The sequence below is a fragment of the Platalea leucorodia genome (assembly GCF_965183815.1).
Source record: "Platalea leucorodia genome assembly, chromosome: 2".
NCBI classification, from domain to species: Eukaryota; Metazoa; Chordata; class Aves; order Pelecaniformes; family Threskiornithidae; genus Platalea; species Platalea leucorodia.
The window spans coordinates 92,819,937-92,842,987 of record NC_138824.1 but is presented as its reverse complement, the minus strand read 5'-3'; the positions used below and the strand labels follow the sequence as shown (position 1 = coordinate 92,842,987).

Below are 23,051 nucleotides of genomic sequence, written 5' to 3'. Positions count from 1 at the left end.
CATCAGAAGGTCTTGGATAGAGCTGTCAACTGAATGAAAAACGCAGTAATACCACGTAGTTCTGGAAACTGTTTGAGGATTTGTTACGATTTATTTTCATGAGAGGCTCTTTGATTACGTTGAACCAAGTCTGCCTTTTATACAGTGCATTAAAATAACCCAGAGAATGCCAGAACACCAGGACTGTACACCAGCTCACCTGCTGCCTATTTCTAGTGTGCAACACAGTGCATTGGCCTTCCTTGGTGGGTTGCTCGGTCCCGAGCCTGCCATCCTGCATACTGCACAGCCCAACAAGCCAACACGATAAAGAAATACTGGGTTTTATCCTTCATAACATTATGGCTTCTTATCTTTCATATACCAAAGCACAGATTCACTCTGAATCTGCTGGTATTGTATCACTGCTGTCTTCTAGGCCATCTTTGACCCAGACGGAGATATGTAAACCAGGCATTACTTACTAAATGACTAACTAGAGAATTTGCTCACTCTGTGCCCCCCGCAGGCGGAGGTGTTCATCAGCTGCACACCAGTCACCAGAAGGGACAGAGAAAGCCAGTCCAATCTCTGTACAAGGTCAAATTCTCACTGGCTTCAGGAGAAACATAATCCATAGAAGAAGCCTGGGTTAAAAACGTGTGCATGAAAGTGCAGAATGCATAAAAATCTCACTCGGAGCCTTAATATCCAAGGCAAAGAGTACAACCCTTCCCCACTTTCAAATGGGCAAAGCGACAAGAGCCTGAACACCACTGAAGTCAGGAGTACCTGTGGTACCCCTCAGCAGTGCAAGTCTTTCAGAGTCTGCGTTTTCCCATGCTGGATCTCAGCATTAATATCCCCTCCACAGGAGCTCCAGGACTGTCAATCATCTTCTGCCAGAGGTGCTGCTCCTCCCCTTGAGAGTCCATCCAGTCAACCTCCTTGCCATTACTTACACCTGATAATTGCAAAAACATGAGGCATTTTGGCATATTAGTAAGCAGTTACTTAATACTTGCTCATTCGCTCCAATAGTCTCTAGAAAAATGACAAGCACTTTACACTACCACCTGGAGAGCACCAGTTTGCCATTACGCTCCTTTGTGGCACATGGACAGAGGTACGTAAACCTCCGCACTCTGCACCACAAGCAACTTTCTCCTAACAGAGGAGGAACGGATTCACACCTCTTCCAGATCACACCATCGTCAGCAGAAAGGCTGCTGTTGGACAACAGTAGTCTCCTCCTCCTCACTGGGATGCTAAGAAACTCTTCCAAGGTATTCCCACTTCTTCTAGACTTTGCCGAAGTATGACTGGGCACCAAATTTTTGTGTCTCACTCAATGGAGGAAAGAACTAAACCGTCTACATATTACATATTACATCTTGCCTTCTCTCCCTTTTCAATTTCCCCAAATTCCCATACACTTCCCATACATTCCGTAACATTTCTGTCCCTCGTACACATGAATCAGGTGGGGCGGGGAAGGAGGAGAGCAGAATAAGAAACACAGTCACCAGTCAGGTGGGACCTTACCATTTCCAGTGCTCAAACGGACACCTCCCAAAAAAATATTACTGGAGAGCGACTCCTTGTCCCACACAGTCAGTTCTAGGCAGACGTTACGTATATCCCTTGAATTCAAGCCACCGAAAGCAAAGGTATGATTCCACTGGGGGTTCACACTCTTTTTTATTATGGGAGTTTTGTGTTTTGTAGCTTTGCTGTCATCTGGGAGAAGGTATCTGGGAGGTATAAAAAAGGAAAATTGAATATATAGACAGGATATCACATAATAGTCACAAAGAATTACAATCATGTAGAGACTCAAATGAGATTAGGACCCTATTTCCCCACTGTTACTAAATTAAGCATATACCTCAAGTGTATATTTAGCATTTGTGCTCCATTTGTTCTTATAGCTACAGTGTCAGTTATCACCAGCAAAAAATGAAATTAGGTCTCCTTGTCCCATGTCTTGGGTCTTCACCACGAACTTTTTATTTCAGTGAGACTAAATATAGACAGGATCATAAAAATGTTGGCTAGAAGGGGCCTCTGGAGTTGCCCAGTCCAGTTTCCCTCTCGAAGCAGGACAGAAGGTCCTCCAGAAAGAAACAGAAATGACTGATAAGGAAGGAACTTCATCAGTTTAGCACCAGTACTTTGAATTGCCTAACACCCTACTGAGTGCAGAAACACTAATGCTGTAAAGTCTAATAAGCTTTTCACGTTTTACTTTTAGCAGAGTTCCTTTAGTGAAACTAGAAGAACTTAATACTCTAGCTGAAAATCAGAGGTCTGTACAAATTTTCATAGTCTGTACCTTCACCTCCTTCAGCAAAGCTAACGGAATAACTGTGTGGTTGCATATGAATACTAAAGGGTCACACATACAAAACAAATCACTGGACCTTGATCAGGATTCCTGGGCAGGTTTTTACTTGACAACAAACATGAGCTCCTTTACTGCAGGGGGCTAATAGCGGGCTAAGCTATGTCAAATTATCTCAAGCTAGTCTCAAGCTAACAGTGCAGATCAGACTGCTGCAGCATCTCGACTTGTTCATGGCAACTTGATTATGCATTTGGCCACAACACATGGCAGATCAGTAGTCCAAGGAAAACAGACTCCTGTTCCACTGTACTGAATAATCCATGTCAGCAACAGCAGACACCACTAACTAAAGACAGTCCAGAGAATTATTGGCCACACATCGCTACTGCTAATGTAAAAAGGCTTTGACAACATTTTCTCCCTGAACTCTGTTTCAAGCTCCAGGTGGGAACAAGCTGTAGTGGGATCAGGCAGTCTATTTTCAGTAAAAGAAAATGCCTTCACATATACCAAGCAAAGAGACATGGCACGGGAGAACAAATACATAGAAAGAATAGCTCAAACTACTTCTACGTGCAGTGTATGAGCTTAGTGATAGTTTGAAGCACACTACCGCATCAAGATCTCAGCTCCACCAGGGAATTAAAGGCAGGATGGTTACCATTTAGTAACAGCACTCAAACTGTTACTAATGAACTACAGCATATCCAAAAATCAGCAACTCATAAAGCTAGCATTGAGAGCAAAAACTGGCAAATAAAAAGGTTTTAAGCTATCATTTCCTAAATGTAACATTTCAAATGCATAACTTACATTTATGAAAAATCCAGTATAATGAGGCACACAGGATTATGTTCACTTTAGTCAAACACAAGTGTATCCTATATAATAGCATTTTCTATATAGTTTGGATTTTGACTGTCCAACACAAAATGCTGCTTATCTAATAAAAAGATGCATAGGTGTCATACTATATGTATCTTTATGTACGCACATACATACAGGCATACAAGTGACACAGACCTTAAATTTTTCAAAATGATGCATCTTTAAAATCCAACCTGAAAGCCATCAGAGCAGAATTTTTAAAGATCTTCTGTCAAAAATATTAAATGCTAACAACGAGATGCAATTAGAGTTAAGACACTACATTTGAAGTCAGTGCTAGACTTCCTGGGAATCCTCAGGGTTTAAATGTGCTCCTCGACACTGTACTACATGCCAAAGAGCTTTCCCAATTAAGCACTAGGAAAAAAAAAAAACCAAATTATTTATAGTATAAGAGAGAAAAATCTTTTCTCATTTAGTGTATTCACTTGAATCAAAACAGAATTTCCTCACACAGTGAATTTTCTCTTTCTGCATGTTTCAGGTGACATCCATTAGAAAGAACCTCAGCTTGATGGAGCGTGCCAGCTTTTATAGGTGCTATTTGCAGTTTTACAAGGAATCCAAACAGACTTGTATCTTCCTGAAAACAAGTTTCTTATTCAGGATGTAGTCTGGCTATTCCTCTTAGTAAAAAATATGTAGTGTTTCAATTTCCTGAAAATGTAAATGTCACCATCAGATCAGGTATCATCTCCAGTGTAAGACCCTAATTTACAACTTCTTGCCTCCAGGAGTGAGGAATATTCACCTACCTCTCTCTGCCGCCTCAGTAGAAGTGTTTTCTTTTACCAAACATTATATTCCGTAACAGTGTGCACATCAGCCCACTGCATACTTCTGTACAAATGGTTCTGTACCACTTGACTGAGTGGTATTTAAATAAGATTGTATTTAACCACTGGGACAACTCACACCTCTCTGCCCTTATTCCACAGCATCCTTCTCTTCAGCATACCATTTAGAGGTGCCAGTTGCTTTTCAGGACTGACACTCCATACACATATATACAGATATATTGAAAAAAACAGGGTCATCCAAAATATGATTCAGTACAGCCATTAAAAAAATGGGGAGGAAAAAAACACAGACCCTTTCACAAAAGTGTCAGATGTGCCTCCTGATTTCACTGCTGTTAAATTCTTTGCTTCTTTGATGAGGACTTCTAGTATACCTCCAGATGGCATATGAGAGTCTCCCTTTTTTCCTTTTTTAAAGCTCTTCTTTCCTATACATAGAACAGAGTTGCAACATCATCATCAGAAATCATATATATACTGCAAGACTGATTTGGAAATTGTCTTGGCTAGATTTTTTTTTTTAATCATTTACTGCAATGGGATTAAAGTATTCCTTATGAGGAGATTCTGATTCTCTGTGGGTAGATAAACTAATAAGGCAGGGACAGAAAAATCACTCCATATTTGATAAAGAACTTGACCATGTAACTAGCTGCTCCTTGCTGGACACAACAGAGTGCCCTATCTGAAGTCCTGTCTGAATATAAGAAGTTGTGGATTACTATACTGAGCACAAAGAACTGCATGTCCTGTAAATCCTACCCTCTTTTCAGAATCCACTTCCACCACTGATGTTAAGGCAGCCCTACACCACAAGCAAGGTATAAATGCAAAGCTTAAAATGCAGAAATCCACTGCGTGTATTCCATGTGTAAGGATGTGGTGCTCCTGGGAGACCGTGACAAAGGACACGGTGCTCACTGACACACTGCTGCTTTTGAACAGCAGCACGAGGACACGGGTACTTGCTGCTGCTGCGGATTCCAAGAGGCTTATCAGCAGGGATCGTACACACTGATCCAGGCTGAAAACATCAGAAGAAAAAGATCAGGAGTGACACTAAAATGTACTGATTTAAAAAAATGCAGATAGTGTGCATCTGGACTTTTCAGACAACAATTAGCTTTTAAGATAGAAAACCTTGGAATTACGGCTAGCAGAAGGAATGTTACGTGTCAAAAAAAGAAAGAAAAAGAAAAAAGCCTAATACACTTATCAAATCCTAATGCTAACAAGCAATACTGTCACTAAAACAGTGATATACCTGTGTCTGGTATATCCATGTACACTCAGGTGCTACCCAGTGATTGCTTTCACTTCAGATGATTGCTGTTCCTTATGCTACTACAATGCAAAGAGTTAGTCACTATTTTCCCCTGTTCATTCCTGATGAAAATAATGGCTTACCCTAAAGAATTCAAATCATATTTTACAGGACTGAATTACAGCAGTAATACTGTGAAACTGAGCAGAGGTAAAGCAGTGTAAAAAAAGAGTGAAAATGAGGAGATAGGTAAACTTAAGGATAATTAAGCATGACAAACTAAGTGAAGAATGTTACTTTGATCAGCTATACACTGTATATAACTAGCTGAACAAAGAACCCGGACTATGATGTAGACAATTTATTTCTATGTGGCTGTCCTTGATCATGTTATCTAATGTCTGAATTTTTTTTAATTAGGTCACAGCCATGCATCAACACTTGACTGCACACTCCTCTTCCCTTCTCTCTCCTTAAGTTCAGTGTAAGAGAAGAGGATGGAGCAGGATAAACATACTCACAGTTCAGAATTTCCACAGATAGAGACAATTAGTATATTTAAGTATGATTTCAGTCTTCACTAATACCATTACTTCGCCCTAGGTGAGGATATTTAATACTCAGAGGGATGTTATCATACGCTGCCATTAATGTTTGCCTTACCTTGAAACTGTCCTAGAGGAAGCATTAGGTTTCTGTCTGGGGGAATGTAACGTAAAACAACTGTCAGTTCTCCTTTATATTGAAGCCCAATGTCTGTCGCAACCTCCAACTGAAAAGAAAACAAACAAACAAAACAGAAATCCCGCTAAGGTTAATCATTCACCTTCTCCTTTTGATTTTAATTTTGTGGTACCAACATAGTGTTTGAAACACTTCTTAAGCATATCAAGATATACCAGCCCACTTTCAGATAATTAGACATTCCAGATTGAATGCAATCACATTTTAGAAAACTTTATGAGCTAGGGAATGCAAGCTCTCAGAAGAATAAAGCCACGCGGCATTAGACACTGTTCAGTGAACATACAAAGGAGAAAGATATCTAGCATGAATAAGTGAAGCAAGCAAACAGAAAAAACCCTCAGACTTATTTCTGGACACATAAACTGTAGCTAATTTCAGCTGACTGTCAGCCCTTATTTCCCCCAATCAGGATTTTAAACTGTAATTGGTTTCATGTACTTTAGAGGAGTCGCTCTTGGAATGGAGGTGTGGGGAACCAAGGCAGGGGAAGAGAGCAGAGTCCAGCTCTGAAACAGAAAAACTTCTTGAAAGCTGTTATTCCCAGTGTCCTTTTCTACACAGCTACTATTTCTGCATCTTTTTGTTAGATAAATGTTTGAATCTTGACCAGAAAGAATGCATTCAGTGCTCTTCAGAGCATCCTTGTTTAAAGAACATTAGGCCTTCACTGACGTGTGCTGAACTTCCATTCGCATTGTAGGAAGCTGGAAACTACATTTTAAAAACAATAGATGCAACACAGAGAGAACATGTTATGCCAGTTCAAACTGACTTCTAGAAAAATAAAGTGCAGTGAAAAAAGAAGTCTTGTACATTTATATGAGAGATCAGGCCTATGAAAAACGCAGGCTTGCTCAGTGATGTCCACTTGCTCGCTAAGCTTGCTCAGTGATGTCCACTAACGGAGGTGGGTCTACTCAGATGCTCACATTTCTGTACATGCTTCAGTCCTTAGCTTTGGGTACAAATCAACAAATCTTCCTGATCTCTCAACAGGGACAAAGCACACGTATAAAGAGAGAGGACCCTCGCATGCTGAGACACACACCAAGGTACCACACAAGCCTTTGAAGAACTGCTTACAGACGAATGTCTGATCAGTGACAGCATTTCTCTGAAATGCATTCAGCTTGTTTTCTGACTCCCCAGGAAGGTCAAAATTCTATTATCAAAAGAAAACAGAACCAAAAACCCCCACCAGAAATACATACGGTGATATGCACAGAGTCAGCACTGCCTTTGTATGATAGGCTCCAGGCTAAGGCACTAACCATGCTGAGTGGGGCTAAGTCTGTATGCAAGGATGGGACAGGGAACAAAGCAATTTCAGTGATAACAACATGGCCCTTTTGAGAGTTTGAAGCACTTTTACAGCAACACAGGCATTGGTGCACTGATTCTGAGAGAAACAGTCCTGTCTCCACCACTGTCTGATGCCAGTTGCTACAACAGAGGACAAAAGAAAACCTGTAGTAAATGGCAGTGGAATAATTTGCACAACATCTAAATCTTGCCAGTCAGGCAGCTCACTTATGGTCTAAGCTACGCAAGTTTAGGGTCAAGTTTCCCATAAAGGCAGCAAGGATTACTTTTTCTGTTCTATGGGTGGACAAGTGATGGTATAAGTTCTTACATCAGGAACAATTTGTCAACCTCCACCCCAAACCCACATATAACGTGGCTCTACACTCTGCCCCCTCTTTAACCACAGAAATATTTTCTCTTCTTTTTCTATTTTAACCACACTCCTCTTGAAAACAGACATTCAATGTTCATAGAAGAAACAGGTCTTAAAGTCTCCAACCTTTTCAGTAAAGCAGCTAAATGATTCATGGCAGAACAAATAAAGTGCTGTAATAAAACCCTGGAAATGTTTCACTGCCATTCCTGTCTCTATCAGGCAGACCATCTCAGAGAACAGCATGTAATTTGCATGTGTATGAACCTGTGCTTTTTTTTTTTTAATTCAAAATGCAATAATTGGTATTTTTTTAAAAAATAGTATCTTTGCTGATAAAAAATTTTAGCAGCATTTTAAGTTTAGAAACATTATTTATAACAACTTAGGAGGCAGACAAGACCAATTCTGTGTTTGCTTTCTTTGGTAAAAAAGAACTCATTTAAAAATCCTTTTAATGGGTTTGGAAATAATCAGACACCACCTTCCAGCTGGAATGGATGAAATGCTTAGCGCCTCATTACTTTTTTCCTGAGCAGGAGAGCTTCATGACTGTCTTTTTTTTTTTCCCCCTTGTTAGGATTAAAAGAAACCACCCATACACACAGGAATCTGCAAGCAAAACAAATACCAGATGTGTATCTTTTGTTGTAGACTGGTGGGTGCTAAGTAAGAGCAACATCTGACGTCAGCCAGAGCTGTGACAGAGGTGTCATAGACATTTCTTCTACTTCAAGAGCAGACCCAACAAAAGTAACTTACATGAAGCAAGCTTGTAAGGAGGATGGTACAATCCTGGCTTGGACACAGTGCTGACTGAAAGGTTTGCCATCATTAACCACTTTCTCTTCCCGGTCTTACCTTGTCTGGACCATGAAGGAAGAGCTGGTGGTCACCCTTATTAACAAAGCTGAACTAGGAAACTGGGAATGATCTTCCTTGCCACTTAGGAAGTGTGAAGTGTGTAAGTGTTCAAAGAAGAGACCCATTTCCTTATGTATCTTCTGGCAAATTATTTACTAAAATATAAATTTGTGACAGTTTACCTGTAAACCTCACAAAGGGCTATACCTAGAAATTAATTATACAGCAATCAGATCCATCTCCCACCTGAGAGAATGGCACAAATCAAACACTCCCTCCTAAAATCCCAAATGTAAAACTATTTCCTTAAAAATAATGAACACAGAGCAAACAAGTCATCTGAGTCTATCTCCACATCACTTGCAGTAAAACCTTGGATTTTTCTGCAGCAAGAAAAATACACTTTCTGAAACGGCAATCTAAACCACTGGAATTTCTGAGGGATTCTGGCTGCTGCAGGAGTAAGCAAGGCAGAAGCCTTTAATCCTCTATCTTACAATAGCTCTTTGAATCTCTTCCAAAAATAAACACCTTTGCCAAATGAGGGGGTGCCCTAGAGACAGAAGTCATCCTACCCTTAGCTAAGTACAATGCAAGTCCTGTTTCACAGACCAGTTGATTTGCCTGCTGAGGAGCCTTATCTTGTACCTTCCTAGTTAAGGTGAATAAGAGATTAAGAAGTCATTTTGTCACAGCTGAAAAGTGTGAAGCACTTTGAAATGAAACGAAAAAAAGATCTATTTCTTTAATAAACTGTTAAGGGTTGGGTAGGTGGGAGTGGTAGAAAAGTCCTTCGGTTTACATGCTATTTTTAAAAAATAATCAATTTCTCTACCAGGTCATTTCTCCACTGCAGTTTATTACAAGATGAACTTATAGTTTATTTAAAAGGTGGGGGTTTTTTTCTTTGTTTTTAAATAGCCAATCGCATGTGAAGTTTTCATGAAGACTTTCAAACCAGTATGTTTTAATTGAATAAAGAACAAAGACATTATTTTTATTACCATATTAGACACTCATAAAGTCAGCGTTTTAAAAACACGTTCCAAAGTAAAAATAACTAAGCCTTGCTCAAATTGCTTCGCAACACCTTCACCAGCCCCTGGAAACCCTTACCTTGGGCTGGAGCACAAACCACTCATCACCCTGATTTTCGAAGTTCCAGGAATCAAATGGAATTTCCACCTCCCCAAGGAAGCTGTTGTGTCCAAATCTGTCATAGTGCCAGACAGAAAGCTGCAGGGTCCTGGTTTCTAGCTGTGTGTGACTGATGACATACTACCAACAGAAAAAGAGAAAAAGAAACTCTCAGAATAAGCATAAATAATAGTTTCCATGGAGCCTTTTACAGCTCTAGCTCAATTTCACAAAGCCCACAGCAGCTAACAAATGAAGCATGAGAGAGAGATTTATTTTCTTTGCAAACAAGATTGATCTAGCTAGAAAGCTCATAACGTTAATGTTAAGCCTAACTCTTTTCTTTGCAGTATGCATCCAATGGTAATTAATGTTACTATCATGACTGTTTTTTCTGTATTATTTACTGGGTATTTATGACTATAAAGGAAATTATGATGCTTAAAACTATGATCCTGTTAATTCCTTATAAGCTTATGTAAAAGAAGCAGCTCAACATCAAAGTTTAGTTTGTAAGAAGAAACGCCACTGGTTCTTTCATCCCTAAAGAGAGTCTGCTGTATGCTACTTTCTAGAAATAGTGTCCTCCTCTCCTTTTCAATTGTATCTTTGTAACTTATGAAAAATTGTTCTGAAAACAAGTAAAATTGCATCTGCAAAGCATTCACGAAGCGTCTCAGTCTTAGCAACCATTGTTGGTTTTGAAAGCTATTAAAAAACTCCTCTGAAGAAATATTATATTCTAGCAAATACACAGAAAATTATAAACATCTGGAATTCTAGCTCTGCACACTCCGCTTTTAGCAAAAGGCCCATTAATTCCCTGAAATTCACCCTTCACCTAGTGTTAGCTGAGGAGACCCAGATGTCTGCCTTTCTGCATCAAGAACAACGCCTGGACACAGACATATATTCTCCAAAAGCTGAAAGAGTCGAGTCAGTTGGCGAGCCACACTAGTAGGCTATTCATGTATAGATATGTCTACAATGCTTACCCCTAGATGTCAACAGTTCCACTATGAGAGATGTCATATTTAGCAACAATGGAATAAAAGTCAAAAAGGGAAGATACAGATAGATTTAATTATTTTTCTTTTCTAACAGTAGTAACAGTTGGGACGGACAGATGTAGCTCTTGCTTACCTACCCACAATTCAAGTAAGCCCTCTTTGTTACAATCCACATTTTTAGCAAGCTGCTAGGCCCTGTCCTCACCGAGTTCCCTATTAGCAAACATGTTTAGTGCTAAAATGTTCCTTGCAAAACAGAGTCTAACACCTTTTTTTTTTCCAGTTCAGGCAAGTCTTAACTTTACTATAAACCATTTAAAAATGAGGCTATACAAGAGAGTCTCCCTTGGCAAGCAGTCTGGCCAGACCAAGTGTGTTTAAGTCTGCAAAATGGTTTTGTAGCCAGTTTAAGCCAAGTATAGTGGCCAGGGAACATCTATTAGCCTCTATTATAAGAAACTTATTTAAAACATCACTGAAATGACAAAAAAAAAAATTCAGGAGAAACTAAAAAGAGCTTCTGTCAGCCAGCTGGGATAACTCTTGTCAATCGACAACGAAGGGGAATCACCAGGAGCCTTGTGGTCCAAGTGCCGGACAGGCAGTGAACTGGGCAGAAACTGCCATTCCCACCTGCACCATGGAGCTAAGGAGGTGAATAAGCAGCTCGTGAGGAGCTCAAAATAGTTCAGCCTCTGTAGTGGACATGGGTAAACGGCAAGGAAGGAAAAGCCTGGGCGCTCTGCTCCACCAGCCCTCAAGGAAGTAATCTGTCATTGTCTTTTGCAACAGTAAATGAACTTCACCACAGCTTTTTAGGAAGGTAGGTAGGGAAGCCATCATTGGCATTTTCTTATCAAAGTCAGTCCTGCTTTAAAAATAAATCAAAGCCTCCAGAGAAATTCAGATTTCACTGCAAAAGGTTATTTTCTCTTCAAAAATCACTTAGATGGGAAGCTTTAATCTAGCTCTATTTCAGCATCGGTTGCTAATTTAGGGCTTACAAAATCTTTAAGGTGCTTTTCACATCTCTGAGCTGAAGTCAGACAGGAACATCAGCAGTTTTGAAAGAGATCTGTGGAAACTAATAGAAGTTTTACCCGTAAAGGGAAGAACCAAACAAAAACACTTCCTCAATGCTGAAAGCCAGAAATTACAACTCACAGGATTACTAGATGGTTTTGCTTAACTACATTCCTTTTGAGGCATCTCTTCCAAATTCTAATCCCCACACTGGAACACTTACAGAAAATGCCTGTGAGCACAAGCAGAACATTCATCACAGCTTCAGAGAGAGACAGTGTTCTTACCTTCAGCGTTTCATTAAATTCTGGATTGGTGCTGTTACTTTTAATTTTGGTCTTGCGTTTACTTTGGCGGGATGTATCAGGCAGAAGGTATGCTTTGACATATCTGCAGATCAAGTGGTAAGTGATTAGCAAGGAATAAAAAGGACCAGTTTGAGCAGGGACCTGACATTGCAGCATCAGCAACACATACGACATAATTAATTTTTGCAGTCTAAACAATGTAGACGTGTAACAGAGAACATGTGAAACATGGAAAGGCATGGTCTTTATCTACAAACATAGCAACGTTCTTCAGATAGGATCAGAATAACAAATGGCAGAGCTAAATTAATTTACTCATCCTCAGAAATGCAGAAAGCTTCCCTAACACTTTCCCTTCTGTAGTATACGATTACTGACTGGTTACATATGAGAACACATGCACTGAAAATACAAGAGAATGAAAAACTTCATACCTTGCATATGATAGCATTACACATGATTAGAGACACTAATTATTAATTCCTGATGAGAGAATTTACAGATTATACCGAAAACTATAATGAGAAGCTCAGAAAACATGGTCTTTGCAAAGTGAATCTATGGATGTGTGAAACCAAAGTTATCTCTATCCCTCCCTCACTCAAAGACATCACTCCTCATATACTTGAGTTTTGATTCTAGAAGTAAGAAACCAATTCAGCCTCCCTATTCCTTCGTATTTTTTGCCCTTTTGCAGAGATTGCTATCAAACAGGTTGATAATTTAAGTAATCTTATTGTTTCCCCAGAACAGGCACATGTTGCCCTAAAAAATATATTGAAGATGCATTTCCCACACAGGATCCAAAACCAACCATCATCAAAACACTGGCTTGTAGCAACTTGATCCTGTGAGTTCTCGGGCTCATATCACATCCCCAGGCTATGTCACTGCACGTGACGTGGTGGAGGGCACCCCTCGCAGAGCCTAAAAGGAAATTCTCTGTGCTTACGGATCGGTCCTTTGCTTCTTCTCATCTGCAACGGCCAGGTTTCTGCAACTTTTTACCAGGATGTTGAGGGCACCTGTTTTGTAGCTGTAGTTGATGTTGAGAAGGATTTCGCCGCTGACCTTCACGTTGCCATAGTCACCAGTTTCACTATACACACTCAGCATGCTGTTAATGCTAGTCTGGAGGGGGAGAGAAAAAGGACTTAGAGGCTTAAAGAAATTACTCATTTCCAGAATCTGCTTTTTTCATACAGTCATAGCCTTGCAATATTGTCACACTTGTTAGGACTTGCTATAAAAACAGATATATCATAGAACAGAAATACCACCTGTTTCTATTTGATGTAACAAGGAGTAAGAGGAATAAGAACTGTAATTAATAATAGCTTAAATGTCTAGACAGCTGATGTTTTTCCATGCAGGACTCAAACCTATTTATAAACATGACTAAATCTAAATTACCACTATTTAATTCATGCATGAACTGAAGAGCAGACAGGCTACATAAACTATAAGGTCACATAAGTTCCAAGCAGGGGCGGGGGGGAATCACCCTTCTGGCTCAGCTGTCCACCTAATTTTTACTGAGTCTCACAAGACAATTGCTGACAGAACCATTAGAAAAAGTTATAAGGATGCTTCCCATAATGGAGATGGTATAAAAACATGTTTGTTTAAAGCAACACCTACCTCTCATTTGTAATTCTAGAAGAATGAGCAAAATTCCATACCCACCATTTCAGCAATTTTCCTAAAGCCAAAAGTGTTCAGCAAAAATCCCACAGAATTTTCCACTGCAGCGTAATACATCACCCCCCAATCTCTTTTTTTCACTCATACCATACAGAGTATTGCTATGAGGATTTCCTCTTCCAAATGATTACAATTAGGAAAGAACTAAATATTTTTAAAGAAAATCAGAGCAATACGCACACTGCCAGAACCAAAGGTATTCCAGAAATCTGGTTTTCTTTTAAGTCATTGAGCAAGATTGCTCAAAAACATATATAACCATTTAAATCCTAACACATAGGAACCTTGGAAGACATGCTGGTATAGTCTTCAACACAAGGGAGAAAAGAGAAAGAAACCTTAAAAGTAAGCTAAGCAGAGGATTTGTGAGAACTCACAGTATCACCGTCTGTTTCAGGCACATTTAAATACGTCCATTTTCTGTCAGAGCCTTCTGGGGAGTTCTTTAATGAGGGCAGTGCAAAAGGGTCAAGAGAAAAGAGCATTAGATAGCTGCAATAAGAAAGAATAAGTGCAGTGATAAATCTTTACCTATATAGACAGGTAAAGGAAGTTTGTATTGCAAAGCCATAGCAAGCAAGAAAGAAAAAGGTATCACCAAATCAGAGAAAAGCTAAGTGTTTTCCATATACTTCAAGTATTGAAAGACACATGGCTCAAGGTAATTATATAGAAATGAAGTATCTGCTGTATCAAAATAAACAAATTCATTTTAGAACACCAACTCAGCAGATTTGGATTTGTATTGGACTGTATTTGGATTTGTCCTCATTTATGTCTGCATGAAGTCAATTCTCACTTAAGCTAGTCAACAGCTAAGCATTCATGTATTTGCAGGATTGGCACCTTTGTGAGAAATTGCAGTTTCTCCATGGAGTTTGTAAGAATAGATAAAAACGCACACAAATGTTTAAAAATGTCACTCTCTGGGCAAAAAATATAGTAACAGAATATAGGGAGAAACATTTTTCCCCCTCTGCTTGCTAGAGCAGTATCTGGAAATCTCACCAACGCGCTCAAGGGAAACTACATCTTGATCTACCTCCTTCCTTATCAGCCGCAGGAAGGAAGGAAGAACGCGGTCAAGGGGAAACACAGTCAAGGGGGACAAGTGGAAGAACCACACAAAAAGAATTGGTCTGTGGCAAACAAAACTCCCCGAGCACCTTGCCTAAGGGCCCTGCAGCAAAGAAAGCTGGAGGGATAAGCAGGCCTGTGTCAATATGGTAAACAACGAAAGACATGAAAAACCAGAACAAGCAATCGTTACCCATAAAGTTAATTTTATACATCATGTAGGAATAATAAATGGCAAAAAGGGTGGGTTTTTTGTATTTCTGCTGGCCTTCTTTATCCTTCATTTAAAAAAAAAAAGAAAAAAAAAAAAGAAAAATGCCTGTCCTTTTATTCCTTTGTACAGTTGGCTGAAATTCCACGAACAGGACTAGTTAAAATTACTGGAGAATTAGCAACACACACCGACAGACATGTCGTATCTCCTCCTGTTCCTGGCATGCCTCGAGCTGAATTCCAGCCTTTACCATTTATGCATTTTTACCTCTGGCATACATGAAAACTGGTATCTTTGAACACTGTTAGCGAACTTAACAGTCCCAGTATGTGCTACAAAACGCCTAAACTATCCCTGCAACAGGAAAGTAATAATTTGTGTGCCCACTTCAGAAAACAAACAAGGTTATATCAACATGAGGAGGTGGATGAGTTGTTCTCTACTGAATCCAAATATTCTTTTTTTTGATCTTTAGTTAAGTGGGCAGTGAAGGATAAATGATTGGGAAAGAAACCCCACAGGAAGGCCTCTGATGGAGGACATCCCACACATGACCTCTGACCCTAGAATTTATGCAAACACAATTTCTGAATTTCTTATAAACCACAAACAAAATAACACAAATTTAGTAGAAGTATTTGATATACTTGACTTTTTTCCCCACAGACTCTGTTCTGTGGCATTTACACTGGACATTACATACCATAAATGTAATATCCTTAAGAAATCTACTCATTTTCCAGTTTCATAAGTAGTAAACAACCACCACACATGGAGGACGTGGAGCCTTATTTTAGTACCTCCCTAAGAATTATATTGGTTTTGCATCATATCTTATCACTGCAGTAAGGCACTGGAACAGTTCAGTCTTACAGATGCGATGGGTCTTGACAACAACATATTAATATGTTTAGGAGAGGAATCGGTGAAGGATGCAGGGAAAACTAAATACACAGTTCGTGTATTAGCTTTGGGAAAACACAAAGAAAAATGCTCTAATGCTGAGATACAGTTCCTGTTCAATGTCACTTTCCATTTCCCTTTTTGCTCACTCACGTTACAGGTAGATTTCAAGTATATTTACCCTTTGAGATATTTCTTCCTTTACCTCAAATGCTCATTGTCAGAGTACCCCTACTGTACTTTAAATTCTCATATTTGAAAAAAGAAAGAAAAACAAAGAAAAAATATGCAGTTAGAGCCTACTGTTCATTAATAACATTATTTCAATGTGACTTAATAGTACACAGTTATTTCACAGATAAGCACATGAAAAAAATCCATCCAGTGCAGAAGGCTCAAAGGCTTACAACAAGCAGAGTAAAGGCAAAAATAGAATCATAGAATCATTAAGGTTGGAAAAGACCCTTAAGATCATCGAGTCCAACCATTAACCTAACACTGCCAAGTCCACCACTAAACCATGTCCTCAAGCACCATGTCTACCCGTCTTTTAAATACCTCCAGGGATGGGGACTCAACCACTTCCCTGGGCAGCCTGTTCCAGTGCCTGACTACCCTTTTGGTGAAGAAGTTTTTCCTAATATCCAAGCTAAACTTCCCCTGGCGCAGCCTGAGGCTGTTTCCTCTCGTCCTATAGCTTGTTACTTACGAGAAGAGACCGACCCCCACCTCACTACAACCTCCTTTCAAGAGAGAGGGGGAATGTTAGTAAGTAGCAACACACACTTCAGGGGAATAAAAAAAAGAACTTGTAAAATTGACCTGCTCTTGCAGGGAAAAGCAGCTTGCCATTCGCAACTTCGCCATTAACATGGCATGCAGTGACATTAAAAATCATGTCACGGTGAATACAGAGAAACAAGCGCATTGAGATGTGAGATTATCTCAAGCCTACAGCACTGGAAAAGCTATGCTTTGCTTAAGGAAAAGGTCAAAGGGAAATCTACAGCAAAGGACAAAATCCAGTGCACAGACAGAATGCTGCCTATATACAGCACAGAGAGGGAAGGCTCTCTAAATGTAGTTCCTCAATTCGTGGCCTAAGCAGACAAAGCACTTAAGCACCTGCAACCCTCATATCAATATTCAGAGGAAATAAAAATAATTCTGTCTATAAAGTCCATGGGACCAGCAAGCCTTGGAGACAATGAGTTGTAGTCAGCCTTGGGTAAGTGGGTCTAATTAGACCAGTGTCAACAGGCTACATTTGCTCGAGTCTGATTTGGTGTGAAGTGACACATGTCTCTGTTGCATCTGTTTCTATGAACTACACAATCAGGAGGGAAAAGGGTCCGGACATGGCCAGATCCTAAGATACCAAAATGCTCTGTGACGCCAATTTTCTCAGCCCTTTCTCCCCCTCAGGCAAGCCAAACTTGGATTCAGCCAACTCCATCTCTTTGGGATCAGGAACTTAAGTGGGCACTTCCTGGGCCCTTCTTGCATGGGGACTAGTGGGGATGCAGTCCAGAAAGGACAGTTCATTGGTTACTGTCACGGACCAAATTTTCTCTTCCCTTTTAGCATACAGACTCCTCATCTCTCTTCATCTCTCTCATCTTCTACCTGGAGCTTGTTGCAGTTTTCTGATACACTATATGCTGACCAGAGCTATTCTTGGGCATAAGTCATGAAGAAGAGCGGCCAGAGAGGGCTCCGCAACTTTTCTGAAGATGCTATCAGTTGCCCACATCCTAAGTGTTAGATCCCAAAAATGAGGTACACAGCAGGTAGTCATAAACTAGACATGTTAAAGGCTACTTTTATCACCCATTTTCTTCCCCAGTGAATAACAGACTGCATAATGAACTGCACTAAGTCTTGTTATACCAACTTTGTTGCATCTCAAGCACCTGTTACAACCTGAAAATGCAGCTATCCTTTTAAAACCAACATTAAGTTGCAACAGTTAGACAACCACAAGACTCAGACATCTGATTTACAGTACATAGTTTGTGGGTATGAAAACAAACAAAAGGATGTAACAGAAAAATACTACAATTACTGCAGAAGGTAGAAAAGTTGTCACCAACCAAAATCCCCAAGTATCTCCCTCCTCACTGTAAAGGAACTATTTTTCAGATGTGGGTGGCATAGCAATCATGTCAGGAAGAATGGGAGAAGGTGGGTTGGGGGATGGACAATGATTCCACAGAAGTGGTATGTATGCAAACACACAGACGAGTATTTGTGTCCCAAGAACCTGAAAAATCAGAAAGTGGTATGAGATGGAAGATCCCACCATAGCCTTGTTCTCTTCATTTCAAGTAAATTAAGTGCTCATTTGCAAAGCTGAGCAGTCACTACTGCAAACATCTATGGTTTGCCTTCTCCACATGTCAGCTGGGTAGTAACCTGAGCATGTGAGGAAATCTGCTGATGAGTATGCAAAATGGTTTTCTCTTTCCATGTACTGCAGAGAACAGAATTTTAGCTTTGAACAGCATTAAAAGTATATTAGAAAAACTATCTAAATGTTAAACAATGTTTCTCAAGTGCAGGATGAAAGATGATCTGCTGCTAAATGGTATGAAGTTAAACTCCTTTTTGGAGGAACAATAGTCTTTTGTGGAAGGAGAAAGCATATGTTTTCTACTCAAGATCTTACTGTTGATAATCCACTTGTCAAATGTCCGTGTTTCCTTGAATAAGGAGAGGCCACTATGTCATCAATATCTTCTGTTTCATCCAGATAATCCTAAATGACAAACAGGCATTTTAGTCGTTGTGTTCTGCTCTGTATTTGGTTAGCCTCTGTCGCTTAGTTTTGTTTCATGTATTTTCCACTTTAGGAAGACGGTGCAGGATGCATTCAAAATTCTAATCTCTAGAGGAATTTTGATTTACATTTTCCACATCTTTGCACAGGCACACAGCATAAGGGAAAAAGATGCTGTTATGGTTTCACAGTTCAGTTGCTTAAGAACTGAAAAACTTGACACGCATACTTCGTATCTTATTCTGGAGGCACATAACTTTGCATGGCCATCAACTGTGCACGTAAACAAAACCTGCTTCCATGCCTACTGGCAATCCCATGTGAATTACCTTATTCTACTTACTACTACTATTTGCATTCAGGAATTCAGGTTTGGAAATCTTAGAGGGACATGGTGAGAATTTTTCAAATCTTAACAAAAGAAATGAGTGAATTAAGGTCTGATACCAGGGGCCAGGGGATCACTTGATACTGGTTTATCTGAAGACATTTGTAGCCAGAAGCCACTGGATGATTGACTTCTTGGTTACAGTCCAGGTTATGTGTTTTTACGGGAGATATTTTTTACAATCCAGCAATCCAGTTTTCCAATTATTATCCACATTTGTATCAGTCACACTCACACAAATGGACAAGCACACAATTTGCATTACACTTGCATCCTTTCATGCTGTCTTTGGTGACAGGCGACGGTTTTGTGAACAGGATCATTAACACAGACCTACTTTCTAACAGGCAGTGCTGGAAGCCTCGGGTTCTTGTTGAACCACACGGGAAGAAACTTGTCATCATACACACTGAATATATTTGAGGAATAAACAAAAAACCCAGCTGATGTGCATATTTTAAAAATGATTAAATTCCTGTGTTATTTTAATAATTTTTTAAAAATGGAGGAAAAATCAGTAATTGCATAGCTTCACATATATGCTTGAGTTTTAATAACCAAGACTGAACTGTAACATCTTTAGCTCATATACAGAAAAAAATAATTTTCATTTTTTAAACACAACAATAAAGTAAAATCTAAAAAGAAACTTAAAATCTGGTTGATGGTCCTAACAGGACTGTTAACTTTTTTTACTTAAAGTTACAAGAAAAAACCCCAACAGATAGCTATCATCCCATTAAGTGTAGCTTGGAAATCTCCAGCGTTTCCTTAAACCTTATGGCAGGTATTTTGAAAGACTCTGCTTTTAGTTTTAATGGCAGTCAAATGTTCAACTTCCTTATATCTGCTTTGCAGCTATAAAAATCTCACCTGGTGGCCTACCTCACTGTCTATTGCTTAGTTGCTCTCGCTCTCTTAAACTAAGCAGAGAAGTGCTGTGTTCAAACTCAGGAGTCTCAAAGACTTCTATGCTAATCAGGAAAAACAGAGCAGAGAAGAAATGCTGCTGGAGAGCTGAACTGTCACAGTTTATGCAAAGATCTGCAGAGCATTTGTCATTAGTATGCCTAAAACTAGCTGTTACATCTCTTCTCCTTTGCTCCAGTGACTGAACTGAAATAAAACCAGCTGAAAGTGATGCAAAATTTTCTATTACTACTTTCTAATTGTAACTGCATATTTAATATTGAGCACAGGGAAATCAGGACAAGGCATCACTCTATTTGGGACCAAAATTTACATACTGAAGCAAACATTCTTCTTAGCTTCATGCTCTTACAATGAGCTGCCTCTGCTGGTCTCTTTCTAACCTATTCAGGGCTTGTTACCAACCCACAGAAAAAAAGAAGTCATAGATATTTTATACTCTAAGGAAAAAGTCCATGGAGACACAGGCACAACAGAGCAAACTATTTCAGGGAGACAGATAGAGGGCTGAATCCTTCAAAAGTAAAAATAAAACATCCCCTAAAATAAAAACAAAAAACCCCATCCCACCCTGCACTTCTACTCTCCTCATTGACTTCAGAATTCAGGTGATGTACTCAAGTTTAAAACCTGGCACAAGAATACACAATTTTCTTTCTTGCCTGTACAACAGGGAGAAGCAAGTTTGGTAACACATGCAAAACTCTTTCCTTTACACTGTTGTATACGTACCTGTGGATTTTAAAATAAACAATGCTACATTTTTATTGCTGAATAATTAAATACAGGACAAAAATAAAGTAAGGCAGCATCTTCAGACTGGGGTGTTTCAGGTCTAGACACTCAAATATTAACAGTGCTTCACAAAGAGTCCTAACGACAGCTAGCTGACTACCCATTTTTGTCTGCAAGCAGATATCTAAAACTAAAAAAAAGGATTAACATTTAACCTATGCTCTTAATTTATTTTGCACCACAACGATTATGTTTCTCAGGAGGTGTTACAGAACTGCAACTACATAATTGGTTAGTGTTATTAGCTTATTAAAGTTAGAGCTAGTAGAACATTAATCTCATGGTCTCCAGCGGGGGTTATAAAATGCACATTATCCAATTACTTCTAATAAAGCAGCTGAGCGTGTAATGAACACTACTTGGTCAGGAATTCAACACACACCTCTCTAGATAAGGTGCTGAGACTTGAACACAACCCTAGATTTAACTGGTTCCCCATACTCCTTGATAAATATGTACCACAGTATGCAGGTTTCTGGGGGTTGTCCCTTTTCACTATCAAGAGCAATGTTAAGTTAGAGAAGCAAAACACCCATTCAGTTTTCCAGCTGATCTGTCTCTATGTGTAATGGGTTTTCCTGATGAAGCTGGGAGCAAAGCAGCTAAAAGCCTTCTTCCACCCTTTCAGCTGATAAATTCCAGCAATCTGCATATCCTATTGACATGTGGCATCTCCCACACCACTGCTGTCAGCTCCTATCACCCAGGAATGAGCCTGAAGGACCTCAGCTAGCTCCACAAGCCAGCCAGGAGAAAAGGAGATACAACTTTTCTCAGGCTGCAGGAGCTGTTGTCATCTTCATCAGATATCTTTCTTTTTGCCTCTTATATCAAGCACCAAATAAACTAAACTCCAGCAGGAATACGACTTTTATCTCAAAACACTGCCATCCATAATGAATATAGGGCAAGACTCTGAAGGACTCCAGTTAGTCAAACTACCCTAAAAAAATATGTTAACACTAAAGCCCATGAATGTAATCAATTGATTTCATAAGACAGAGCAAGTGAGGAAATGTGTAGAATCAGAGATCTATGAACCCTGTTATGAATGAAGTTTAAAGGGGAATTAGCCCTCTCACAGACCCTAGAGGAACTAAATCAAGGTTATGTCACAAGAGAGGTCCTCCTATGTTAGCAATGAAGCTAGAGAGTTGCTAAGATGCAATCTGAAATTTCATTCAGAGTCAGCAAGAAAGAAAAAGAAAAAAAAAGAAGAAAACCCACCCTCTGAATAAGAGGAAGACCAAAATCAAAGACCAGAAAACCACTCTGGACTTGGCATCTCTGGCACCTGCCTCAGAGAAATCCCTAAGTGATAACTACTGCACCCTGTACAATTAGAGTAGGAAACTGATATAAAGATATTTAAAATTTGCATTTTATTATTTTATGCTTTTCTTCTGCAATATTTTCCAGCTTCTTAATCAAGAACACATCATTTTTCTTTACTACAATTAAAAAAATAAACCACTAATAATAAACCACAGCAATCTGACACACAGGAAGGGCTTTTTTTTATTTCCTTAAATATTAACCCAAACAAAGCAATGCTGCAGGGAAATTCCCTGAGTCCTTACAATCCAAGAAACAGATGGGAATCCCAACAGATTGTTTTCCACCAAGCCACGAGTATCAAATGCTACAAGAAGGGGAAATGGCCATGGCCAATGCTCTTCTGAAAAGAGCAGATGGTAGGGAAGGACTATGACAATAGACAAAATGCATAAACCATAACACAGAGGGCTATGGGTTTTTTTCAAGCTACAAGCACACATTTGGAAACTTCAGAACAAACTACAATTAGAGAAAGAACTATTCAAATAACTCTTCTCTTTTTTTCCCCTCATGCATATTTAACAAGCTTGGAAATTCTTTTATAGCACTGATGCACATCTGCAACTTGTGTATCTTGGATATGTGCATAAGAGGAGAGGGAAGTTGTGAATCACTTCAGAAAAAGGAGCCCATAGAACACACAGAAAAAGGCATGGAGATGTATGGGAGAAAACAGTGAACAGGAAGAAGAGGCAAGCAACAGTGACAGAACAGGAAGTTGGGGCTTTGTTTGTTAGAAATATACATAAGGGGAAAATCAAAACCAGACAAAGATTAAAGCTTTTAAAGTACAGTATTTCTCAGCATCAAAATTACAATCTAAGAAAGTATGAATTAACAGAACTTTGCAGCATGTGTAATATAGTGCCTGAAATTTA

General features: G+C 39.3%; 1 protein-coding gene across 1 annotated transcript in view; it reads right to left on the bottom strand.

Moving 5' to 3' along the window:
• Positions 1 to 800: 800 nt before the first annotated feature.
• Positions 801 to 23,051, bottom strand: part of SYTL5 (synaptotagmin like 5) — a gene marked incomplete at both ends in the record, with an annotated part of 60,680 nt that continues 38,429 nt past the window's right edge. Inside the window, 9 exons of the mRNA XM_082333245.1 lie at positions 801 to 943; positions 1,525 to 1,733; positions 4,307 to 4,442; positions 5,942 to 6,050; positions 9,684 to 9,845; positions 12,025 to 12,127; positions 12,998 to 13,176; positions 14,127 to 14,192; positions 18,612 to 18,701. Of these exons, the coding sequence (XP_082189371.1) occupies positions 801 to 943; positions 1,525 to 1,733; positions 4,307 to 4,442; positions 5,942 to 6,050; positions 9,684 to 9,845; positions 12,025 to 12,127; positions 12,998 to 13,176; positions 14,127 to 14,192; positions 18,612 to 18,701 (1,197 nt within the window). The remainder of the gene's footprint in view (positions 944 to 1,524; positions 1,734 to 4,306; positions 4,443 to 5,941; positions 6,051 to 9,683; positions 9,846 to 12,024; positions 12,128 to 12,997; positions 13,177 to 14,126; positions 14,193 to 18,611; positions 18,702 to 23,051) is intronic.